Raw genomic sequence first — 20,437 nt, forward strand, 5'->3', positions numbered from 1 at the left:
CGTTCATTGGGTGTCTCTTATCTGTACCCTTCTCCTCTACTGCCAATTCCTCCCTTCTATCTTGCTCCACCCAATCCATGGAACGGACTGCCCGAGTCAGTACATCAAGCTCCATCTCTGGCTAGGGTTACCAGACGTCCGGGTTTTGAAAAGCTGTGTCGGGCAGGGAGGAAGTCCGCACATGCGCAGCTGTCATGCAATGACGTCACATCCCCCCTCTCCAGTCAGCACTCAAGAACTCTGCGTTTTCTTTGTAGTAGGTGCAAAGTCAACACCATAAATCACATGTGGGAATTTCAAAATGAAATCCCTACTTTTATGGGTATGGGTACTTTTGCTTGAACGTAAGAACATAAGCACTGCCATACTGAGACAGACCAAAGTGACCAATCCAGGCTGTGAGTATTTGGCAAGATCCCAAAACAGTAAAACAGATTTTGTGCTGCTTATCTTAGAAATAAGCAGTGGATTCCCAGAAAAGGGGGAAGGCATTTTTCAGCCCCTGATTTTACCCAGTAAATAGACACCAAAGTAATAATCTCTGAGAATTATCCTCACAAAACATAACATATATTGATATATGAAAAAAATAAACCCAAAAGGAGATCCAACCTAACACAGAAGGTTGTAAGTTGGAATTCTGAAAAGTCTCCTTGCAACTCTTATTTTAACAGAGGCCCTGGAGCCAAAGCTCAACTGATGTCTGTGGCATTTGCAAACAGGCTCTGTAGACTTTATCTACAGTCATATTCCATGTTTCTGTGAAGTAACACTGCTGCTTTCATTCTCCAAATATAACATGGATGGAACGTGATATCACCTACCTACGTCAATAAATGTGAGCTGGAAGGAAGACGACACAGCAGTGCCCAGACTATTTGAGGCAGTTACAATAGCAGTGTAGTTTGAAGCAGGAACCAAAGATGTTGGGAGATGCAGAAACCCAAAGGAACTGCTGTTCCAATATTCTGAGAAACTGGAGCTGACGCTGTCTGTCTCATTCTGTAACCTGAAACGCACAGGGAGATATTGTTTCAAGCCTTTCTTACGCTTGCTCACTGTGTTCCATAGATATTCAAAGAGCAAGTCTAACTGGGTGCTCGCTTCCACTTGCACAGGCAAATCTATAGAACAGCAGAACTTTTGCGGTAAATGTATGTTTACAAGCGTATGTGGTGGCAAAGCATCTAAGCGCTTTTCTATAAGGACGCATGTAAGTGATACAGTGTGTAAATGGAAGTAGGCATTCAAATAGATGAAGCATAGATGAGGCTGCCACTTACAGAATAGAGGCTAACTAAATTTCAGTACCAAAACTGGCCTGAAATTTGAATTCAGCCTTATTTCTGTTTTCTCCCCTAGCCAAAAGTGGGCCTCCACCTATCCATTCACCCCCCCCCTCCCCCGGGCCTACCTTACAAACCCTGGTGATCTAGTAGTTTTATGAGGGCAGGAGTAATCCCCAGTAGCCTCTGCCCATGCTGGCTCCGCAGTCAAAAATGACTGTCATGACTTTCTGCAGCAGCTTTGTAAAACTGCTGTGGGAGGTCGCGGCGGCCATTTTGAATGGAGCTAACTTGGATCACTCCAGCCTATGCCAGAGCCAGTCTCAAAATGGCTGCCACGATCTCTTATGGCAGCCATTTTGACAGCGGATCCAGCATGGACAGGACCAACTGAGGATTGCTCCTGCTCTGATAAGACCATTATGCCACCAGAGTTTGTAAGGTAGTCCTGGGGAGGGGAGAGGGGAGTTAGATTGGGGCCTGCTTTTGTTCAAGCCTGTCTGTGCCAGTACCATTTTCAGTTTTGGGCTTGGCTGAAACTGTGCAGCAAACTTCAGCCAAAACTGAACACATAGTTTTCGTCGCCATCTATTACAGAATAACTTAGGTGCACTCTTGCCACATTTAGGCGCCTGGCTGGTGTAACTGCGGACACATAACTGTAGGTTGTGCCGGGGCTGGGTTATTATAGCATTCTATAATGGAATCCGAACGCCCAGATGCAGTTTTAGAATAAACTCTTACCACACTGGGGTGCCTAAAAGGAAGTGCTTGCTTATAAAACTGCTCCCCCAGTGTCTATGCCACATCTGGAACAGACTTTCTGAGTCAGTGCATTCTACTTCCTCTCTGGCAACATTCAAATTCATACTAAAATCTCACTTTTAATTCTTAATCACTTCTCTATAATAACTAAATTCTCTTAGACACTCTTATTTGTCATTTGTGGTTTTTCTGAACTAGATAGTAAATTCCATGGGGCAAGGACTCTCCCTTAAGTGTATCTGTCCAGGCTGTATGGTCCTGACTCTATAAAGGGCGCCTAGATTAGGCATCACTAAACACCTTAATCACGGATGCCCAGCGATGCCTAATAGAGAATGACACGGTGTCAAAATTCATCACCGTTCCCGTCCAAGCGGATAACTGCGGGAAACCATTTTCATGTCATTCTTTAAGGAGAGAGGGAAGAATCAGAGTATAATTGGGCACAACCACTGACCCGCAAGCTTTGCTTTGAAGAATGCTGGTGTAGAAGGACTGAGGTTGAAACAGACACTACAGAATGACAGTCTCTGGTATCCAGAGCAGATATTGTGTTTATTGTTTATTTAGTTTTTTGATTAAACGCTTTTTCGATTCTACAAAGCGTTGTACAGAGTATAAAATAACATTTCAACAAACGATATAACAATTAAAACATACTTTCTATGAACTGCGAGGCTGACAACAATACATACTAGGTTATTATGGACTAACAAGGAATGGACACAAGTAGGAAAGGGGGGGGAAATACAATTGATATAGTAAATGGGAGAAACATTTAAGGTAAACACAAAAGGGACTGGGAATTGATGTAGTTAAAAAAAAAAGAACTGATATAAATTCTCTAAAATACAATACTTCAGTTAAAAGCATCTTTAAAAAGAAAGCATTTTAAGTTGCTTTTAAAATTTTTAAAGTTTTTTTCCATTTTTAAGTAAAGCGGAAGAGCATTCCAGATCGTAGGGGCTGTCACAGAAAAAGTGGAGGTGCGGCGTGTGCCAATAATTTTTAGAGAAGGAATATTAAGGTTAAATTGAGATATAGATCTTAAAGATCTCGGAGGGTCGTATGGAATCAAAACTCTATCTATGAAAGCTGGGGTATTAGTCTGCATAGTTTTGAATGTCAAAAGGGCGATTTTATATGTTACCCTATGTGAGACCAGCAACCAGTGGGCATTTTGAAGCAGAGGGGTAACATGATCATATTTCTTTGCTCCCGAGATTATCTTAATGGCCGTATTTTGAATAAATTTTTCTATTTATATGTACATTAAGTTATTTATACCATTTATGTATATATTTGTAGACTCCTGAGGCAGGCCTGTTGGCCAAAACATGTACGTGTCGAGTCATTGAATCATTGATTGTACCATGATGATTTTGGAAGAATAAACGATTTGTACATCTACAGATAAGTTTGTGGACACTATTTTAGTGCATGTCACTCTTTTTGGACAATTCCATTCTCCTTATCTTTGGTATTTTTGTCTGTAGTTTTGTTGGTCCCCTGTTTTTGTGCGCATAACAAATTCCACCAGAAGGTATAATTTAGTCTACTATAATTTTTCCAATTACTGGTAATATGTTGTATGGCGACTCTTGTCAATAATCAATAAAAGTTTATTATTACTTGATGAAATTTGACTTTTTGTTCTCATTGACATCCCAAACATTATTGCATCATTATTGTATTATTGTGTTTTAATGCGCTTTTCAATTAAGGGCGCCGATTAAACCTAGTTGAATGATTAAGTTAGGCTCGCCGATATAGGCGCCTAACTTCAGGTGCTGTTTATAGAATCTGCGCATAAAAGTCCATCCACCCAATATTCAGCACTATTAAACCAGCCAGGAAAGGCTCCTGGCTGGTTAAATAGCACTAAGCTGGCTAAATCTTAAAATATTCAGCGTGAGATGGCTGCTGAATATTAGCACTTAGCGGATAGTTGTCTATCCACAAAATTTAAAGCGCTAGCCAGCTAATTTTAGTGGCCGAATTAGGCCGTTTCAATAGCTGGTCTATCTTTGGCCACTATAAAATTAGCCTGCTGGTGCTTAAAATTGACATAGCCCTGCTAAGTTTACAGCAGCTAAAAACAGACCGGGTACACTTGGGTTCGCTGGAGCTTATGCTGTTTCTCTGCCCTGTCATACAAGATTATTGGGATACAACTCGTAAAACTAAAGCCAATGTCTTATCCATACCAACTGCCGTTGATCATTCCCAAATTCTTTTCGGTTATATAGATGACTCTATGTTTATATCAAATCATGAGGCCAAGCTCTTTCGTATAATGTTCACTCTTGCCATGCAAAATGGGTTATATATATGGAAAAATTTATCTAACACAGATCATAATGCCTGGTGGAATACATTATGCCTAACGGCTAAGAATGAAAAGGCTAATGCAGAGAAGTCCGGCACTCTCTCATCACATCATCTTACTTGGTCACCGTTATACTCTTTAATATAGTGCCTGCCCTTTGGTAAATATATAAGTTCTCTAATTGCCATCTATATATCTTGTGTTGCATCCATTTATACCCTATTACTTGTACTGGTTATATATATTATTGGTTGTAGCAGTACCTGCCTTTTGTGTGCACCTGTTCATATTACTATACTGTTCTCTTATTTGAAAATAAATAAAACTTTTTGAACTGAAAAAAACAAACAAACAACAAAAAAACCAGACCGGGTATTCAATGCTGGTCACCAGAAACAGCCCGGCATTGAATATCTGAGCTCAGCGCCGACTGCAGGAATTAGTCTGGCAAACTCCCACAGCCTGACTCTCCGGCGCCACGTATTCAGAAAACAGACCGTCCTGGAAAAGATCTCAGTTGGGCCCTTTGGTACTTACTCCAGCAAATATGTCGTATTTATATAGGAATTTCTTCCTTTCTCCCAAGTGCACCCAACACGTGCCTGTTCTCCAAGCTGTTCACATGTTAGATTTTTGGGCTGACCTGGAGAAGCTGTTAAGAAAAGCAGAGAAATGCTTCCTTGAGATGTTTGATCCACCAAATGTTAATAACCAAAGCACCTGAAAGACATGTATATGCCCCTTTATGCGTGCATTAGAATACTAATTCAGATCTTCTGAATATGACAGAGGTAGTGGTGTAGTTAGGGAAGGAGGCCCCTGGGGCAGTGGTGCCCCCCCCACACGTCCTCCTCACCACCCCTCCCCCACCCCCGCTCCTTCCACATCCCCCAACCACACTCCCTTTCTACCCCTGTACCTCTTTAAATCTTTGCCAGCACAAGCAGCTTCTCTTGCTTACTGCTCGCACCAGCATTGGCTTTCCCTCTGATGTCAATTCCTGGCCCTGCGACCCAGAAATGATTTCAGAGGGAGCCAGGCAAGCAGCAGGCCAGAGTAGTTGCTCATGCTGACAAAGATTTAAAGAGATACAGAGGGTGGGGAAGGGAGGGCACGTGCATGGCATGGGGGGCAGAGAGGTGCAGGCAAGGTGCTGGTGCCCCCACCAATACGACACCCAGGGAGGTCCGCCCCCCCTTACTACGCCACTGGATAGAGGTAGGGCCGGTTTATGCAGTTGAAATGAAATCAAGCTCTTCTCGCTCATCTCCACTGAGTTAGTCAAGATTGTGTTTGTGCAGTTTGACCAAGGGCATATCTAGGCTCTGATGTCAGAGACTGTCAATCCGGTCTTTGGGCCACACCCATCCAATCAGGTTTGCACGATAGTCACCCGAAAATGCACGTGATAAAGTTTCATCCAATGGAAACAGTACATTCACCTCTGTCTCATGCATAATCACTGTGGATATCCTGCAGACCCAAGCACGTCACAGTCAGTTAGGATTCAGGAAAATCACATAAAATAATAAAGCCTTCTTACTAAAGGCCAATCAAATTTCTTGATATACAAAATCCTTAATGGAAAGTTAGTAATTTAAAAATGAGATCTGACCATTCACCAATCCTCTAAAAGTATCACCTCTACCAGTTTTCATTTTATATAATTTTTAATTTGGCCGAACTTGCCTTGGTCGCTTTGGTTATTTTCTCACACTCTGGAGAAATATTGTTATCCTACAAAGAGAGAAGGAAATACTTACTGCCAACTTCTGTATAGATCCCACAGAACAAGGTTTTGTCTTCGCTGTTAGGGTTACAGCTGAAATAGCAGGTGAAGGCGGTCTTGCCAAGCTCTGTAACCCGGACGCTCACTGAAGCGCTACTGTGCTTTTGCGTTGCAAGGAGTTTGTAATTTCTCTGATATATTTTGAGATGGTTGGGACGCCCTATGCAGCCTGCCCCCGGTGTTAGGGAGCAGGAGATGGTAACGGTTGATCCAAGTGGTATCACGGAAGCGCGACTCACACTGATGTTTCCATTCTGACATGCTTCTTAAAGAGAAAAGAGAAACACGGTCAGTCTGCTGTGCATCCACGTTAGCTCTACAGAGAGCCGAAAGGCTAAGCAGAGGGAAAACAAGACTGAGCCGTGGATGCTGAGACAAGCAATTAGAAATGCTAACGGCTGATATGTAAATGCTCTTAATGCATTTCATTTGGCTCCGTTAAGAAACATAACTTTCAGCAAATAGAATACAGCAGAACGCCCTAGTGGGTAGATCAAAAGCCAGACTGACAAAATGGAGAGACTCGTTGTTGACCTGAGACCTGCAATACTGTTTTGGCCAGCCGATTGATTAGAAACATAGAAACATGATGGCAGATAAAAGGCCAAATGGCCCATCCGCAGTAACCATTATCTCTTCCTCTCCCTATTGGCTAAGGCTCTTAACATTTGCATCTCCTCTTCCTATTGGCTAAGGCACTTTACACCTGTACTGTGATGTCATAGAGCTTTATGGTTATAGAAACATAGTAATATGATGGCAGATAAAGGCCAAATGGCCCATCCAGTCTGCCCATCCGCAGTAACCATTATCTCTTCCTTTCTCTAAGAGATCTCATGTGACTATTCCAGGCTTTCTTGAAATCAGACAGTCTCTGTCTCCACCACCTCTTCCGGGTGACTGTTCCATGCATCTACCACCTTTTCTGTAAAAAAGTATTTCCTTAGATTACTCCTGAGCCTATCACCTCTTAGCTTCATCCTAAGCCCTCTCATTCCAGAGCTTCCTTTCAATTGAAAGAGACTCGACTCATGCGCATTTACGCCATGTAGATATTTAAACGTCTCTATCATATCTCCCCTCTCCCATCTTTCCTCCAAAGTATACAGATTGCAATCTTTAAGTCTGTCCCCATACGCATTATGACGAAGACCACGCACCATTTTAGTAGCCTTCCTCCTTGTGCAGAGCAGAATCTTACTGATGACAATTCATGAGGAGGGGATAAGCTCGTCAACGGACAGAACTATAGCTTACGGATGAACACGAGAGATGAAAGAAGTGCAAAACCATTTCCCGTGAAAATATGCAAGTGCAGAAACGTATTGAAGAGCCCTCGTATTATATTTTTATTATTTTGATGTAAACCGTTCTGATTTGTGATTCAGAAATGGCACTTTATCAGGATCCAAAATATATATAAAAATAAATATTAAATACTACATCTAGTCTAGTTGGGAGACTGAAAATGACTGATCATTATTTTTCCCCTGCTAAATTGTCTTCACTGGCTGCCAGTAGAACATTGAGGAATTTTTAAAATTCTGATAATGGTGTTCCTTGCATGGCAAGATATCAGTCCCAGATATCTCTCTGAATGTTTGGTGCCATACCATTCAGCTGGTAGATTATGGTTTTCCCAGAGGTCTTTATATGCTAGCCTCATCATTACGAAACTACGACTGCAGACCACTAGAAATTGAAGATTTTCAGCTATGGCACCTTGGTAATGGAATCCATTGCTAAGCAACTTCAGGGAGAAACTGATTGAAACGCTATGTCATTTTAGTAGGATATGGTTTTATAGCTGTCTTTTTTGCTTTGTTTCCTAGAGGCAATCAATAAATTGCTATAAATAAATTGTCTCTCAAGCCAGGGGCAGTGCATGCAAACACAGCTCACATACAATCATTGTGGAGGTCTTGAAAGCCCATCTAGCTGGGTAGTTTTCCAAGGACCAGGTAGAGAGTTGCTGATCAAAATAATATTTTAGTGGAACGCCTGTGCTAACATAGGGGTCCTTTTTCTAAGCTACAGTAAGCATTAGTGTGTGCTTACTACAGCTTAAAAGGGTTTACTGGAGGGCATGCTTGGGTGTTCTGCAATTTGATCCAAATTTGCACATTCTAACCACGTGGCCACTGTTCCCTCTAAGCTGGGCAGGAGTCCTCCAACTGCATTGCTGCCAGTGGGGGGCAGTGCTTCCATATTGTGTTTTCAATCACTAGGGCAGTATCTCTCAAACTGTCCCAAAGAGATTCCAGGTGTGCCACAAGAGATTCCAGAATTTTACTTCATGAGTATTGTGGCGGGGCCGGGGGTAAGCCTAGCGCTGGTAACCCGGCTCCCGCCCCAGGCGTAAGGACGGAGCGCTCCCAGGAGGACTCCCACTGGATAAGCAGTAGAATAATTAGTGGAGACTGCGTTCTTGGTAAAGTTCAGCTTTTATCTTTATTACCCCTAGTTCACCGCACTAGGGTTCCAGTAGTCCCTCTGGTCTGAGGAGACTTAAAACAAATCATATATTCACAAGGTTTCTTCCTTACAACACAGTCCAGCCTGCTACCCAGGCAGAAAAGCCAAAAAATAAACCAAAACGTTTTCTCCTTAATTTTGCTCCTTTTGTTTGGAAATACTTCAGGAAGCTCTGTGACCTAACCCACCCGAAGTCCAATGCCCCCCCCCCCCACTACCCTATGCTCCTGGGTAGGGGCTAGGGAACTTTATATAACCCAACCTTTTATGACTGGTGTAAGTCCCCTCCCGAAAGTTCCCTGCTTCAGGGTTACACAATGTCAGGTCTCTGAGTTCCGTTACACTTCTCGGGGAAGTTAATTAAAGGTTCTCACCTCCTTCCCTTTATCTACACGGCCTGCCTCTCAAGCTCTAAGTGATTCATTCACACATGCTCACAGTTCTGCTACTGGAGAAAGAACGCTACACAAAGATACATTCACTTTCATTCCCCTCCCCCATTCATACCTTGTTAACTGTGATTCTCCAGGAGATCCCATACTGCGAGACTGCACTCCATCTCACTGCTTTCAGATAGCTCTCCCTCTAATTCCATTAGGGAATCTCCGCTTTCTGAGACAGGGTAAGAACTCCCTTCAGGGACAGCCCTGCCCTGGAAGTCTTTCTACTCCCCTGCACTTCTGCTTAGGAGTCAGAAGTCTGTTAGCTCGGGAGGGTTGTAAGACCAGCTGTGCTTTAGCTAGGGTCTGGGACAGAGACCTCCTAGCAGGCTCTTTCCTGCTTAGCACGGCATGTCTCTCTCCTGCATTTCTCCCTACAGTCTTCTCCCGAATGTTCTCTCCAATCTTCTCCCTAATCTTTTCCCCAGTGTTTTCACCTGTGCTCATTTTATGCTGTAAGCCTAATCCCACTCTCCCTCTGGGTTTGTCCTGCTTGCCAGCCACACCCCTCTCATTAACCATGCCTGTGCTGGTTTTCTTTACTAGAGGTTTTGTTGGAGATTTGCCCAAGGTATTATAAAAGGGATTATAGTGCACTAAACCAGATGTTATGGTTTCTGCCCTTCTCTCTCTGCCTTGCCCTGCCTGTTGGCTCTTGGTGATAGGTACAGGATTATTAGGCAGCTTCCTGGGCTTAGGAATAGGGGCCAGCCTTTGCAAGGCAGGGTTTAAAGCTGGGTTTAAACTGCTGACAGGCTCTTCCCTGTCACAGTATATACTAGAACAGACGACATGCACGTCACATATGCAAGAGTCTGTCAATGCTATGAGCGTTTGTGTGCAAAAGGATACAACCGTCCAGTCAAGCATCATTCTTTGACGTGATTGGTCCTTGAAAACTAATGGACAAGTAATTTTATTTTTATTTTTTATGCAATAGTTATCCTAACTTGAGCAACAAAGTAGTCAAGGCTTTGTTACCATTTACATCTTTTTATCTTCGTAAACTTGAATTTTCAGCTCTGACAGAAATTAAATTTAAAAAAAAGAGAACAACTGCAGATGGTGAATGTTGAAATGCATGTTTGCTTGCCGACTATCGAGCAGCATTTTGACTTAATTTGCGCTCAAAAACAAGCACATCGATCACACTGATTAGCAATTCTATTCTATCTGCTTTAGTTTCACCGGTTACCATTACCCATATATAGCTTAAAGAACTTTAAATAAAGAACTCTCAAATTTAATTTTTAGATGGCTTTGCAATTTTATAATTTCAATTATAATGTGCTGTGAAAAACATTTGCTTTGTTTAGTGTGCCAGAGCTAGAAAAAAGTTTGAGAGACACTGTGTCAGGGAAAGGCAGATTCCCTGGAGTCCTGCAGAGCTTGCTTGTCTCTCAGAATTGAAGATGTGATAGTGAAACAGCGCCCCCTGCTGGCAGAACTGTAGTTGGAGAACTTCTGCTCAGCTTATAGGGAAGAATGCCATGCTCTAAAAATATTTTTATTTCTTGGTTGAAGAGGTGCACTAACTGATTAGTGTAGAATTGCTGTTTTAACCCTTGCCACCTCTAAACTTAATAGCAGTAAGTGCTCATGCCGTAATTTTTTGTAATGGTTATGCAAAAAAAATAGAAAATCAGCCATTTTACTGTTGCAGTAAAAAAAGGCTTTTTAGCATGCAGGAAAAACCTGTGTAAGGGCATTAAGGCTACTTTCTACAACAGCTTATTAAAAGAACCCCATAGAGACCCAAAGGCAAACAATCTCTCTGGTTTCACAAATGGCCAGCATTTTTCTCACTTTTTATTTTCTCATGTGGTTAATTTTGAAATAAAAAATGAATATACAGTGGTGCCTCGCATAACGGACGCCTCGCACAGCGAACGCTGCGCACAACGAACTTTATGTCTTGATTCGTACAACGAACTTCGTTTCACACAACGAAGTCGCCCGAGCTGCATCCTTCCGCGCAGGCACTGCGCTTAACTGCCCTCTCTCCGCCTGGCTCCCTCTTGCCCCCCCCGACTCCCCGACACGATCGGGGCAAGAGGGAGCCCAAGCCCTCTTGCCCCCCCCGACTCCCCGACACGATCGGGGCAAGAGGGAGCCCAAGCCCTCTTGCCCCCCCCGACTCCCCGACACGATCGGGGCAAGAGGGAGCTCAAGCCCTCTTGCCCCCCCGACTCCCCGACACGATCGGGGCAAGAGGGAGCCCAAGCCCTCTTGCCCCCCCGACTCCCCGACACGATCGGGGCAAGAGGGAGCTCAAGCCTTCTTGCCCCCCCGACTCCCCGACACGATCGGGGCAAGAGGGAGCTCAAGCCCTCTTGCCCCCCCGACTCCCCGACACGATCGGGGCAAGAGGGAGCTCAAGCCCTCTTGCCCCCCCGACTCCCCGACACGATCGGGGCAAGAGGGAGCTCAAGCCCTCTTGCCCCCCCGACTCCCCGACACGATCGGGGCAAGAGGGAGCCCAAGCCCTCTTGCCCCCCCGACTCCCCGACACGATCGGGGCAAGAGGGAGCTCAAGCCCTCTTGCCCCCCCGACTCCCCGACACGATCGGGGCAAGAGGGAGCCCAAGCCCTCTTGCCCCCCCGACTCCCCGACACGATCGGGCCAGGAGGGAGCCCAAGTCCTCCTGGCCACGGCGACCCCCTAACCCCACCCTGCACTACATTACTGGCAGGAGGGATCCCAGGCCCTCCTGCCCTCGACGCAAACCCCCCCCCCCCCCACCGACCGCCCCCCCCCCAAGAACCTCCGACCGCCCCCCAGCCGACCCGCGACCCCCCTGGCCGACCCCCACGACACCCCCAACCCCCTTCCCCGTACCTTTCTGTAGTTGGCCGGACAGACGGGAGCCAAACCCGCCTGTCCGGCAGGCAGCCAACGACGGAATGAGGCCGGATTGGCCCATCCGTCCCAAAGCTCCGCCTACTGGTGGGGCCTAAGGCGCCTGGGCCAATCAGAATAGGACCGGGAGCCTTAGGTCCCTCCTGGGGGCGGGGCCTGAGGCACATGGGCCCAACCCGACCATGTGCCTCAGGCCCTGCCCCCAGGAGGGACCTAAGGCTCCCGGGCCTATTCTGATTGGCCCAGGCGCCTTAGGCCCCACCAGTAGGCGGAGCTTTGGGACGGATGGGCCAATCCGGCCTCATTCCGTCGTTGGCTGCCTGCCGGACAGGCGGGTTTGGCTCCCGTCTGTCCGGCCAACTACAGAAAGGTACGGGGAAGGGGGTTGGGGGTGTCGTGGGGGTCGGCCAGGGGGGTCGCGGGTCAGCTGGGGGGGCGGTCGGAGGTTCTTGGGGGGGGCGGTCGTTGGGGGGAGGGGGGGTTTGCGTCGAGGGCAGGAGGGCCTGGGATCCCTCCTGCCCGTAATGTAGTGCAGGGTGGGGTTAGGGGGTCGCCGTGGCCAGGAGGACTTGGGCTCCCTCCTGGCCCGATATTGTCGGGGAGTTGGGGAATCGGCGGGGCAAGAGGGCTTGGGCTCCCTCTTGCCCCGATCGTGTCGGGGAGTCGGGGGGGCAAGAGGGCTTGGGCTCCCTCTTGCCCCGATCGTGTCGGGGAGTCGGGGGGCAAGAGGGCTTGGGCTCCCTCTTGCCCCGATCGTGTCGGGGAGTCGGGGGGGGGGCAAGAGGGCTTGGGCTCCCTCTTGCCCCGATCGTGTCGGGGAGTCGGGGGGGCAAGAGGGCTTGGGCTCCCTCTTGCCCCGATCGTGTCGGGGAGTCGGGGGGCAAGAGGGCTTGGGCTCCCTCTTGCCCCGATCGTGTCGGGGAGTCGGGGGGGCAAGAGGGCTTGAGCTCCCTCTTGCCCCGATCGTGTCGGGGGCGCCAGGGACCACACGGAGTCACCCACCGTACCACCCGATTCGGGTAAGCGCAGGTATCGGTGGGTGGCTTATTTGCGGGGGGGGTGCCTTATTTTACATTTTTTTCTAAAAAGGGGGGGCTGTCTTATTTGATGGCCCTGCCTTATCATCGGGGAAACACGGTAGAAAAAAAAAAAATGAACAGTTAAGTCCCAGTTTTTGCCGCTGAGACTCTGCCCTCTCTCACTGTAAAATTAGACTCTACTTAGTCTGTCTTTAAATTTAAAAAATGTGTGTTGTTTTAAAAAACAATTATGTTTTTAGATGTATCTAAATAAAAATAATAACAAAAAATTTATCTTTTTTTATGTCATCTTAGCATATTTTATGCTGCAGAACGAATTATTTTTTTTTACATGTATTCCTATGGGAAAACGCGTTTCACATAACGAACGTTTCACATAACAAACTTGCTCCTGGAACCAATTAAGTTCGTTGTGTGAGGCACCACTGTATATAGAACTCTGTTTACCTGTATCTGCTTTTGCTGAAAGCCAAATTGTTATCAGGTTAATGGTAATCCACTGCAGTATGACAACATAATCCATGGAAGCCACATCTAATATTCTGTTGTGAATCCAAGCTGCCTTCTCCCTGGAAAAACAAAATCGGATTTGACTTAAGAGCAATAACTAACTCCAGCATGTTACAGGCAGGCTTAAAGCAGTTCATGAAATGAAAACTAAACACAATTTATAATCAAACTTTCCAACGGTAACTAGAAGAGAGGAATTTAAAGTTGGTCAGCATTCAAGGCAGGATTAACCCTTTGGACCTCCAACTTAGGGTTGCCATATGGCTCTAGAACAGTGGTTCCCAAACCTGTCCTGGGGGACCCCCAGCCAGTCAGGTTTTTAAGATATCCCTAATGAATATGCATGAGAGAGATTTGCATACCTGTCACTTCCATTATATGCAAATCTCTCTCATGCATATTCATTAGGGATATCTTGAAAACCTGACTGGCTGGGGGTCCCCCAGGACAGGTTTGGGAACCACTGCTCTAGAATAAGGAGGATGGATTGAGACATCCAGTTTTTACTTCCATAGAAAGCAATGGAAGTAAAACCTGGATGTCTCAATCTGTCCACCTTTACCTGGAGCCATATGGTAACCCTACTTAAAATAAATATATTTTAAAACTCTAAACAAAAAAGCCTGACTCAGACAAAAATGGGGAGGTTATAACAAAAGATCTCCACAGAAAAACCTGCTCTATCTCTCTTCTATTGTATATTTTATTCACATTTAAACGTGGAAGGTAATCAGTATTTGAGGGGCCTGACTACAGCAGAGACCTGACTATACCAAAATGCAATGGCACAAAAGCAGGTATGTCTCTTACATCATATACCTTTCCGCAATATACTGTGAAGTGAAGAGAATCAAATGAAAAACCAAAATGGTCGCTGAAAACAGTTATACCAAATGATCATCACATGCAGAGTCCAAACTGTGAATAATAAATAGAGAGGGGCTTATTTTAAAAGCATGAGAACTGGTTGTCTGACAGAGTACCCTGTTTCGTTTCCTTCGTCAGGTGCACTTGTAGGCTCACGGCCTCCTTCCATAGAAAATATAATGGCGACTTCCCTCTACCATCTCAGTAAGGGTAATCCACTATTTTAAAACTGCCATAAACAGGGTCCCACCTATATACTGACTGCATTGGAAAACTGACAAGAGAAGGAAGGAGCAGGTAAGATTCATTGACTCCTTCTGCTGACTGGAAGACTATGCACAGAGGTCACAGAAAACAGACAGATCTCTGTGGACAGCAATCTGGTCCCTCCTCCCAACATTTCTTTCTGCAAGCAGCAGCAGTGCAAAGGTGTGCCTTGAAAGCCATTGAATTAGATCTGAGAAGGCCCCTCCTAGAAATTGGAGTCCTCCTAGGCAAATACCTAGCTTGCTTGTGACTTAATTCTGCTCTGATGGTGTTACATCAGTGTCTCTCAAACTGTGTGCCCCAAAGAGATTCTGGGTGTGCCACAAGATTCCAGAATTTTACTTTATTTTAAAAAATTCCCTTCATAAGTATACACTAGAATAGATGACATGAATGTCACGTAAGCAAGAGTCTGTCAATGTTATGAGTGCCTGTGTGCGTAAGGATACAACCACCCAGACAAGCATTATTCTTTGACGTGATTGGTCCTTGAAAACTAACAGCAAGTAATTTTAGTTTTATTTTTATGCCGTAGTTATCCTAACTTGATCAACAAAGCAATCACTTTTGGATCTTCTTATCTTTGCAAACTTGGATTTTCATCTCTGACAGCAATTAAATCGAAGAAAAGAGAACGACTGCAGATGGTGGATAATGAAATGCATGTTTGCTTGTTGACTATCGAGCCACCTTTTGAGTTAATTTGCACTCAAAAAATAAGCACATCCATCATATTGATTAGCAATTCTATTCTACACTTCTCTCTCCCCATTCGCAATTTTTTGTGTGCCCCCCCCCCTTGAGAATCGCTCAGAGGCATCCTGCATTGACCAGAACCGGCCCTGGGACTTAGATCGGGGCGAGGAGGAGGCAAGCAGCCGCCCCAGCAGCACAGCTCTCAGCCGTGGATGCAGCTCCGGTGGCAAGGCAACTTCTTGCACGGACCTTACCTGGTGGTCTAGCGGTGACACAGGGCAGGAGCAATCTTCCTACACGCCTGCCCCATGCAGAGCCGTCATCAAATATGGCTTCTGTGAGTTCCCGTGGTTTCATGAGACTACAACGGGAACTCACAGCAGCCATTTTCGATGATGGCACTGCACGGGGCAGGTGTGTAGGAAGATCACTCCTGCCCTGCATCACTGCTAGACCACCAGGTAAGGTCTGGGGGTGGGTCAGAGTCGGCCCAAAAGTTATTTGAAAATTTTCCTTATTCGCAGGCCGGTTCTGCCCCTAACCCCTGCGAAAACGGAGGGAGGAGTGTTTCTATTTTAGTTTCACCGTTGTTACAATTACCCATACATAGCTCAAAGAACTTTAAATAAATAACTCTCAAATTTAATTTTTTGTTGGTTTTGCAATTTTAAAATTTCAGTTATAATGTGCCACGAAAAACGTTTGCTCCTTTTAGTGTGCCGTAGCTAAAAAAAAGTATGAGAGATACTGTGTTACATGATTATAGACAAGTCAGCAGTAGTACAATTCGGTATTGTCCCCTAGATCCATCATCTCTGTCCACAAAACCTTCTAAAAGTCCTTTGGGGAGTGGCCCCAGTTTTACCACATCAACAATGCTAAGTAGATTCATCAATATATCCGTGTCCTTGTTTCCTAGTCACTCAGCGGGTGGTAGACACCTGGAACGCGCTTCCCGGAGAGGTGATAAGACAGAGTACAATTCTGGGGTTCAAAAAGGGACTGGATGACTTCCTGGAAGCGAAGGGGATAACAGGGTAAAGATAGAGGTTTACCTTACAGGACACTGAGCGAATAGGGTATGGACATTTTAGGTTAGATAGGGAACACTTTCAGGTCATGGACCTGGAGGGCCGCCGCGGGAGCGGACTGCCGGGCACGATGGACCCCTGGTCTGACCCGGCAGAGGCAATGCTTATGTTCTTATGTACTGATCTTATTTCTCCATTGTCCTGTTTCTTGTATTTGTAAATTTTGGGGGGAAAATATGTGCCCTTTTACAATGGCCATTTCTCTTTAAAATCAGCAAGCACATGCGTATTTAATGGTGCCTGATTTCCTTTGTGATATTCACATTTATATATGTTTATAACAGTGGGCCGATTTAGCGCGTGCTAAAGGCTAACACGTCCATTATATTCTATGGATGCATTAACATTTTGCATGTGCTTAATTGGCTACTACGCCTTAGTAAAAGGACTGTTTGTTAAGTGAATTTCTGTGCATTAAGCACATCATGAAACAGGAAAGGCACTAACCAATGGCTGAACAGCTTTCAGAATGTTCACTGACATCACATTAGGCTGTCAATTCTAGGAGATTCCAGTTGAGTTGAACTGGCTTATTTCCCTATCAGAGTGGAAATGAAGAAGGAATTATAAGGTATCTGGAAAAAAATGGCACCCTAACATTTTTCCAAATAACCCCAAAACATCCTACTACAGCAGAAATTTCTGACTGAAATTTCCGAGTACTGTATTTTTCAACAGGAGGGAGTTGCAGCGCATCCAGCTCACAAAACAGTTAACTAACGAAGCCCCAGAATTCATTGAGCCAACAGCTCAGTGATGTCAAAGATTTCATGAATGAGTCAAAGTTGAAGGAGGACACTTTGAACACAAATTATGAATTAACTACGAAAAATCCCATGATACGAATGTATTTTCGAGTCATACTAAATATTTAAACTATTGCAAAGTATTTTGAAGCTATATAAGGGGGGGGGGTTCCATTTTTTTCTGGACACCGTGCAAGTACTGTGAACATTGTAGGCGCATGAAAAGTATAAGCTGAAGTCATGGAATGCTCTGCTTTCTGTAGCAGGTCCTGAAAAATATTGGACAAACAGTTCAAATTATGGGGAGGGGAGGGGAGACAGAGAGACACACGCAAACACAATAAGGCCTACTTTTGATGGTCAACCCTAGCCCCTGTTTTAACTACAAATTTTTAGCTACTATAACTGGTTCAACATTTCACAAAGTCAAACTGCAACAGCCAACAATACAGAATCCAATGAAGCTGCCCAGGATGACGAGCTCTGCTTACACAATATATCTACTCTCTAACATCACCCACAGGGGAGAGACATTTGACTAGTGGCAAAGCGAGGGTGACCGACACCTGGGGCGGTGGCGCCCTTCTCCCACGCTCTTCCCCACACCTTGTCACGCGTGCCCTCCCCCGTACCTTTTTACCTTTGGCGTGAGCAGTGATGTTAACAAGCATTCCGCAGCTGCTACAAACAGTGGAAGAGAAACCGGCTCTTGACAGTGACAATAATGAAGAGAAAGCAGTAAAACTAGCGAGTCAACAAGGCTTACTTTAGACCAGGGGTAGGCAATTCCAGTCCTCGAGAGCCGGAGCCAGGTCAGGTTTTCAGGATAGCCGCAATAAATATGCACGAGATAGATTTGCATCTCAAGGAGGCAGTGGACGCAAATCCATCTCATACGTGTTCATCATGGAGATCCTGAAAGCCTGACCTGGCTCCGGCTCTTGAGGAACGGAATTGCCTACCCCTGCTTTAGGCTAAAGAAGCCAAGCAGTTCTATAGACCAGTGGTTCCCAACCCTGTCCTGGAGGAACACCAGGCCAATTGGGTTTTCCGGCTAGCCCTAATGAATATGCATGAAGCAAATTTGCATGCCTATCACTTCCATCATATGCAAATCTCTCTCATGCATATTCATTAGGGCTAGCCTAAAAACCCGATTGGCCTTGTGTTCCTCCAGGACAGGGTTGGGAATCACTGCTATGGACAATCGTAAAGAAAAGGGACACAATAGACCAGGGGTAGGGAACTCCGGTCCTCGAGAGCCGTATTCCAGTCGGGTATTCAGGATTTCCCCAATGAATATGCATGAGATCTATTTGCATGCACTGCTTTCAATGCATACTCATTGGGGAAATCCTGAAAACCAGACTGGAGTTCCCTACCCCTGCAATAGACCATGCAATGGACAGAATATAAAAGACACTGAAGGAAAAATCAACAAATCCAATATATGGTGGTAGTGGCTGAAGAAAGAAGGAGCCCAGGAACAAGTGCTTTAAATAAATTCAATAAAAGGCTGAAAAACTGTTAAGACATCAAATGGCAGCAAGTCTAGAGTTAAAAGACTGGTGAGACCATAAGATCAAAACCAATCAGAAAATTAACAAGCCAGAATTCTCTAGGACTTCAGGAGACAGGTTGACAAAACATTTGAACTTAGAACTTAGAAATTAGAACTTAGAACCTAACGGATGTAGCGGTATATAAGAAATAAATTACATTACATTACATTACATTTGCCACACAATGCACCCGATAACCCTGTGGTTGAAAGAAGCTGGTGTGGATCACAGTCAGATATGGCAAATACCAAAAGACATTCCAGCGGAAGACAGCCTTACTGGGTCAGACCAAGGGTCCATCGAGCCCAGTCCTATCTTCACGGAGGCCAATCCAAGCCACAAGTACCTGGCAAACCCCCCAAAAAGTAGCCTCATTCCATGCTGCCAATCCAGGGCAAGCTGTGACTTCCCCCATGTCTTTCTCAATAACAGACTATGGACTTTAACTCCAGGAAACTGTCCAAACCTTTCTTAAAACCGGCTCCGCTATCTGCTCTTACCACAACTTCTGGCAAAGCGTTCCAGAGCTTAACCGTTCTCCGAGTGCAAAAATATTTCCTCCTATTGGTTTTAAAAGTATTACTCTGTAACTTCGAGTATCCCCTAGTCTTTGTAAACCTTGATGTGGTAAAAATTTCATCCACTTGCACCCGTTCTACACCACTCAGGATTTTGTAGACTTCATTCATACCTCCCCTAAGCCCTCTGCTTTGCCAAGCTGAAAAGCCTTAACCTCTTTAGAATTTCTCACAGGGGAGAGAAGTTCCATGAAATAGGATGACTTGAAGGTTGAAGTTGAGCGACTGTGGTGAAAGCCAGCCGTTGTGGTCCATCTAGTAATTGATGCTCTTGGAACAATACTGAAAGTACCTGGAACAACATCTGAATACAGGGGCCATAGTTAAAATCACTGTCAGCCACAGAAGTTTGCAATGCTCGTCAGAAAGTTCATTTATCCTGCTGGATGCTGCCATTAAAAAACCACACCTGGAACCTCCTCATAACACTTCCATTAATTCATTAAACACCAATGTTTGTCATAAGCCGTATGAGATAAAGGAGAATAAATTAGAACAAAAAATGATGCAGAAATCAATAAATTAACTTAAAAATTAAATTATGGGTACGAAATTTACCTTGCTAATCCTATCAAACTGAAACATTCAAAGTTCCTTACTCAAAAGCACACACAGACTGAATTGCACTGAATTTACCTCCATAACTTTTTTTTTTCAATAATACTGGGAGATACCTGAAAATATCCACATGATGTACGTAAACATCTGGATCTGTGCCAACTTTAACGCCCCGAGCTGAAATTTTGCCCGGCTGGAAGAAGCACAGTGCCTTCACCAGAACAGGTCGGATTTGGTGGACAATTTTGTGATGCTGTAAGAGAAAGCGGGCAGAGGTTGCATCACGACAGGGAGCCAGAAGGAAAAGGAACCCAACAAGTCTGCAGGAAGTGTCGAGCAAAGAAGAAACTGCAGAACTGATGCTGGAGCTTTATTTGAATCGAATCGATAAAACCTTGTATTAAAAGTGGTTCCACGTGCTTGGATTAAAAGCTTTGCAAAAAGAAACCTGTAGCTCAGCTGCTGTTCTGGCCACTGTGTAGGCTGCCTCCCCCTCCGGCTCTTATGGGGTGGGGTTTTTTTTTTTTTTTTTGGTTTTTTTTCTTCAAGCAATTAAAATAAGTCATTTCTCTTCCAAT

General features: G+C 45.0%; 1 protein-coding gene across 1 annotated transcript in view; it reads right to left on the reverse strand.

Annotated features, from left to right (window-relative positions):
* IL12RB2 (interleukin 12 receptor subunit beta 2) overlaps nucleotides 1-20,150 on the reverse strand; it is a 68,487-nt gene extending 48,337 nt beyond the window's left edge. Inside the window, exons 1-5 of the mRNA XM_033915527.1 lie at nucleotides 19,976-20,150; nucleotides 13,432-13,553; nucleotides 6,144-6,434; nucleotides 4,918-5,032; nucleotides 825-1,009 (exon numbers count right to left, since the gene is read on the reverse strand). Coding sequence (XP_033771418.1) covers nucleotides 825-1,009; nucleotides 4,918-5,032; nucleotides 6,144-6,434; nucleotides 13,432-13,507 — 667 coding nt within the window. The 5' untranslated portion in view covers nucleotides 13,508-13,553; nucleotides 19,976-20,150. The remainder of the gene's footprint in view (nucleotides 1-824; nucleotides 1,010-4,917; nucleotides 5,033-6,143; nucleotides 6,435-13,431; nucleotides 13,554-19,975) is intronic.
* Nucleotides 20,151-20,437: the final 287 nt, after the last annotated feature.

This window comes from Geotrypetes seraphini, chromosome 12 (genome assembly GCF_902459505.1).
Source record: "Geotrypetes seraphini chromosome 12, aGeoSer1.1, whole genome shotgun sequence".
Lineage (NCBI taxonomy): Eukaryota > Metazoa > Chordata > Amphibia > Gymnophiona > Dermophiidae > Geotrypetes > Geotrypetes seraphini.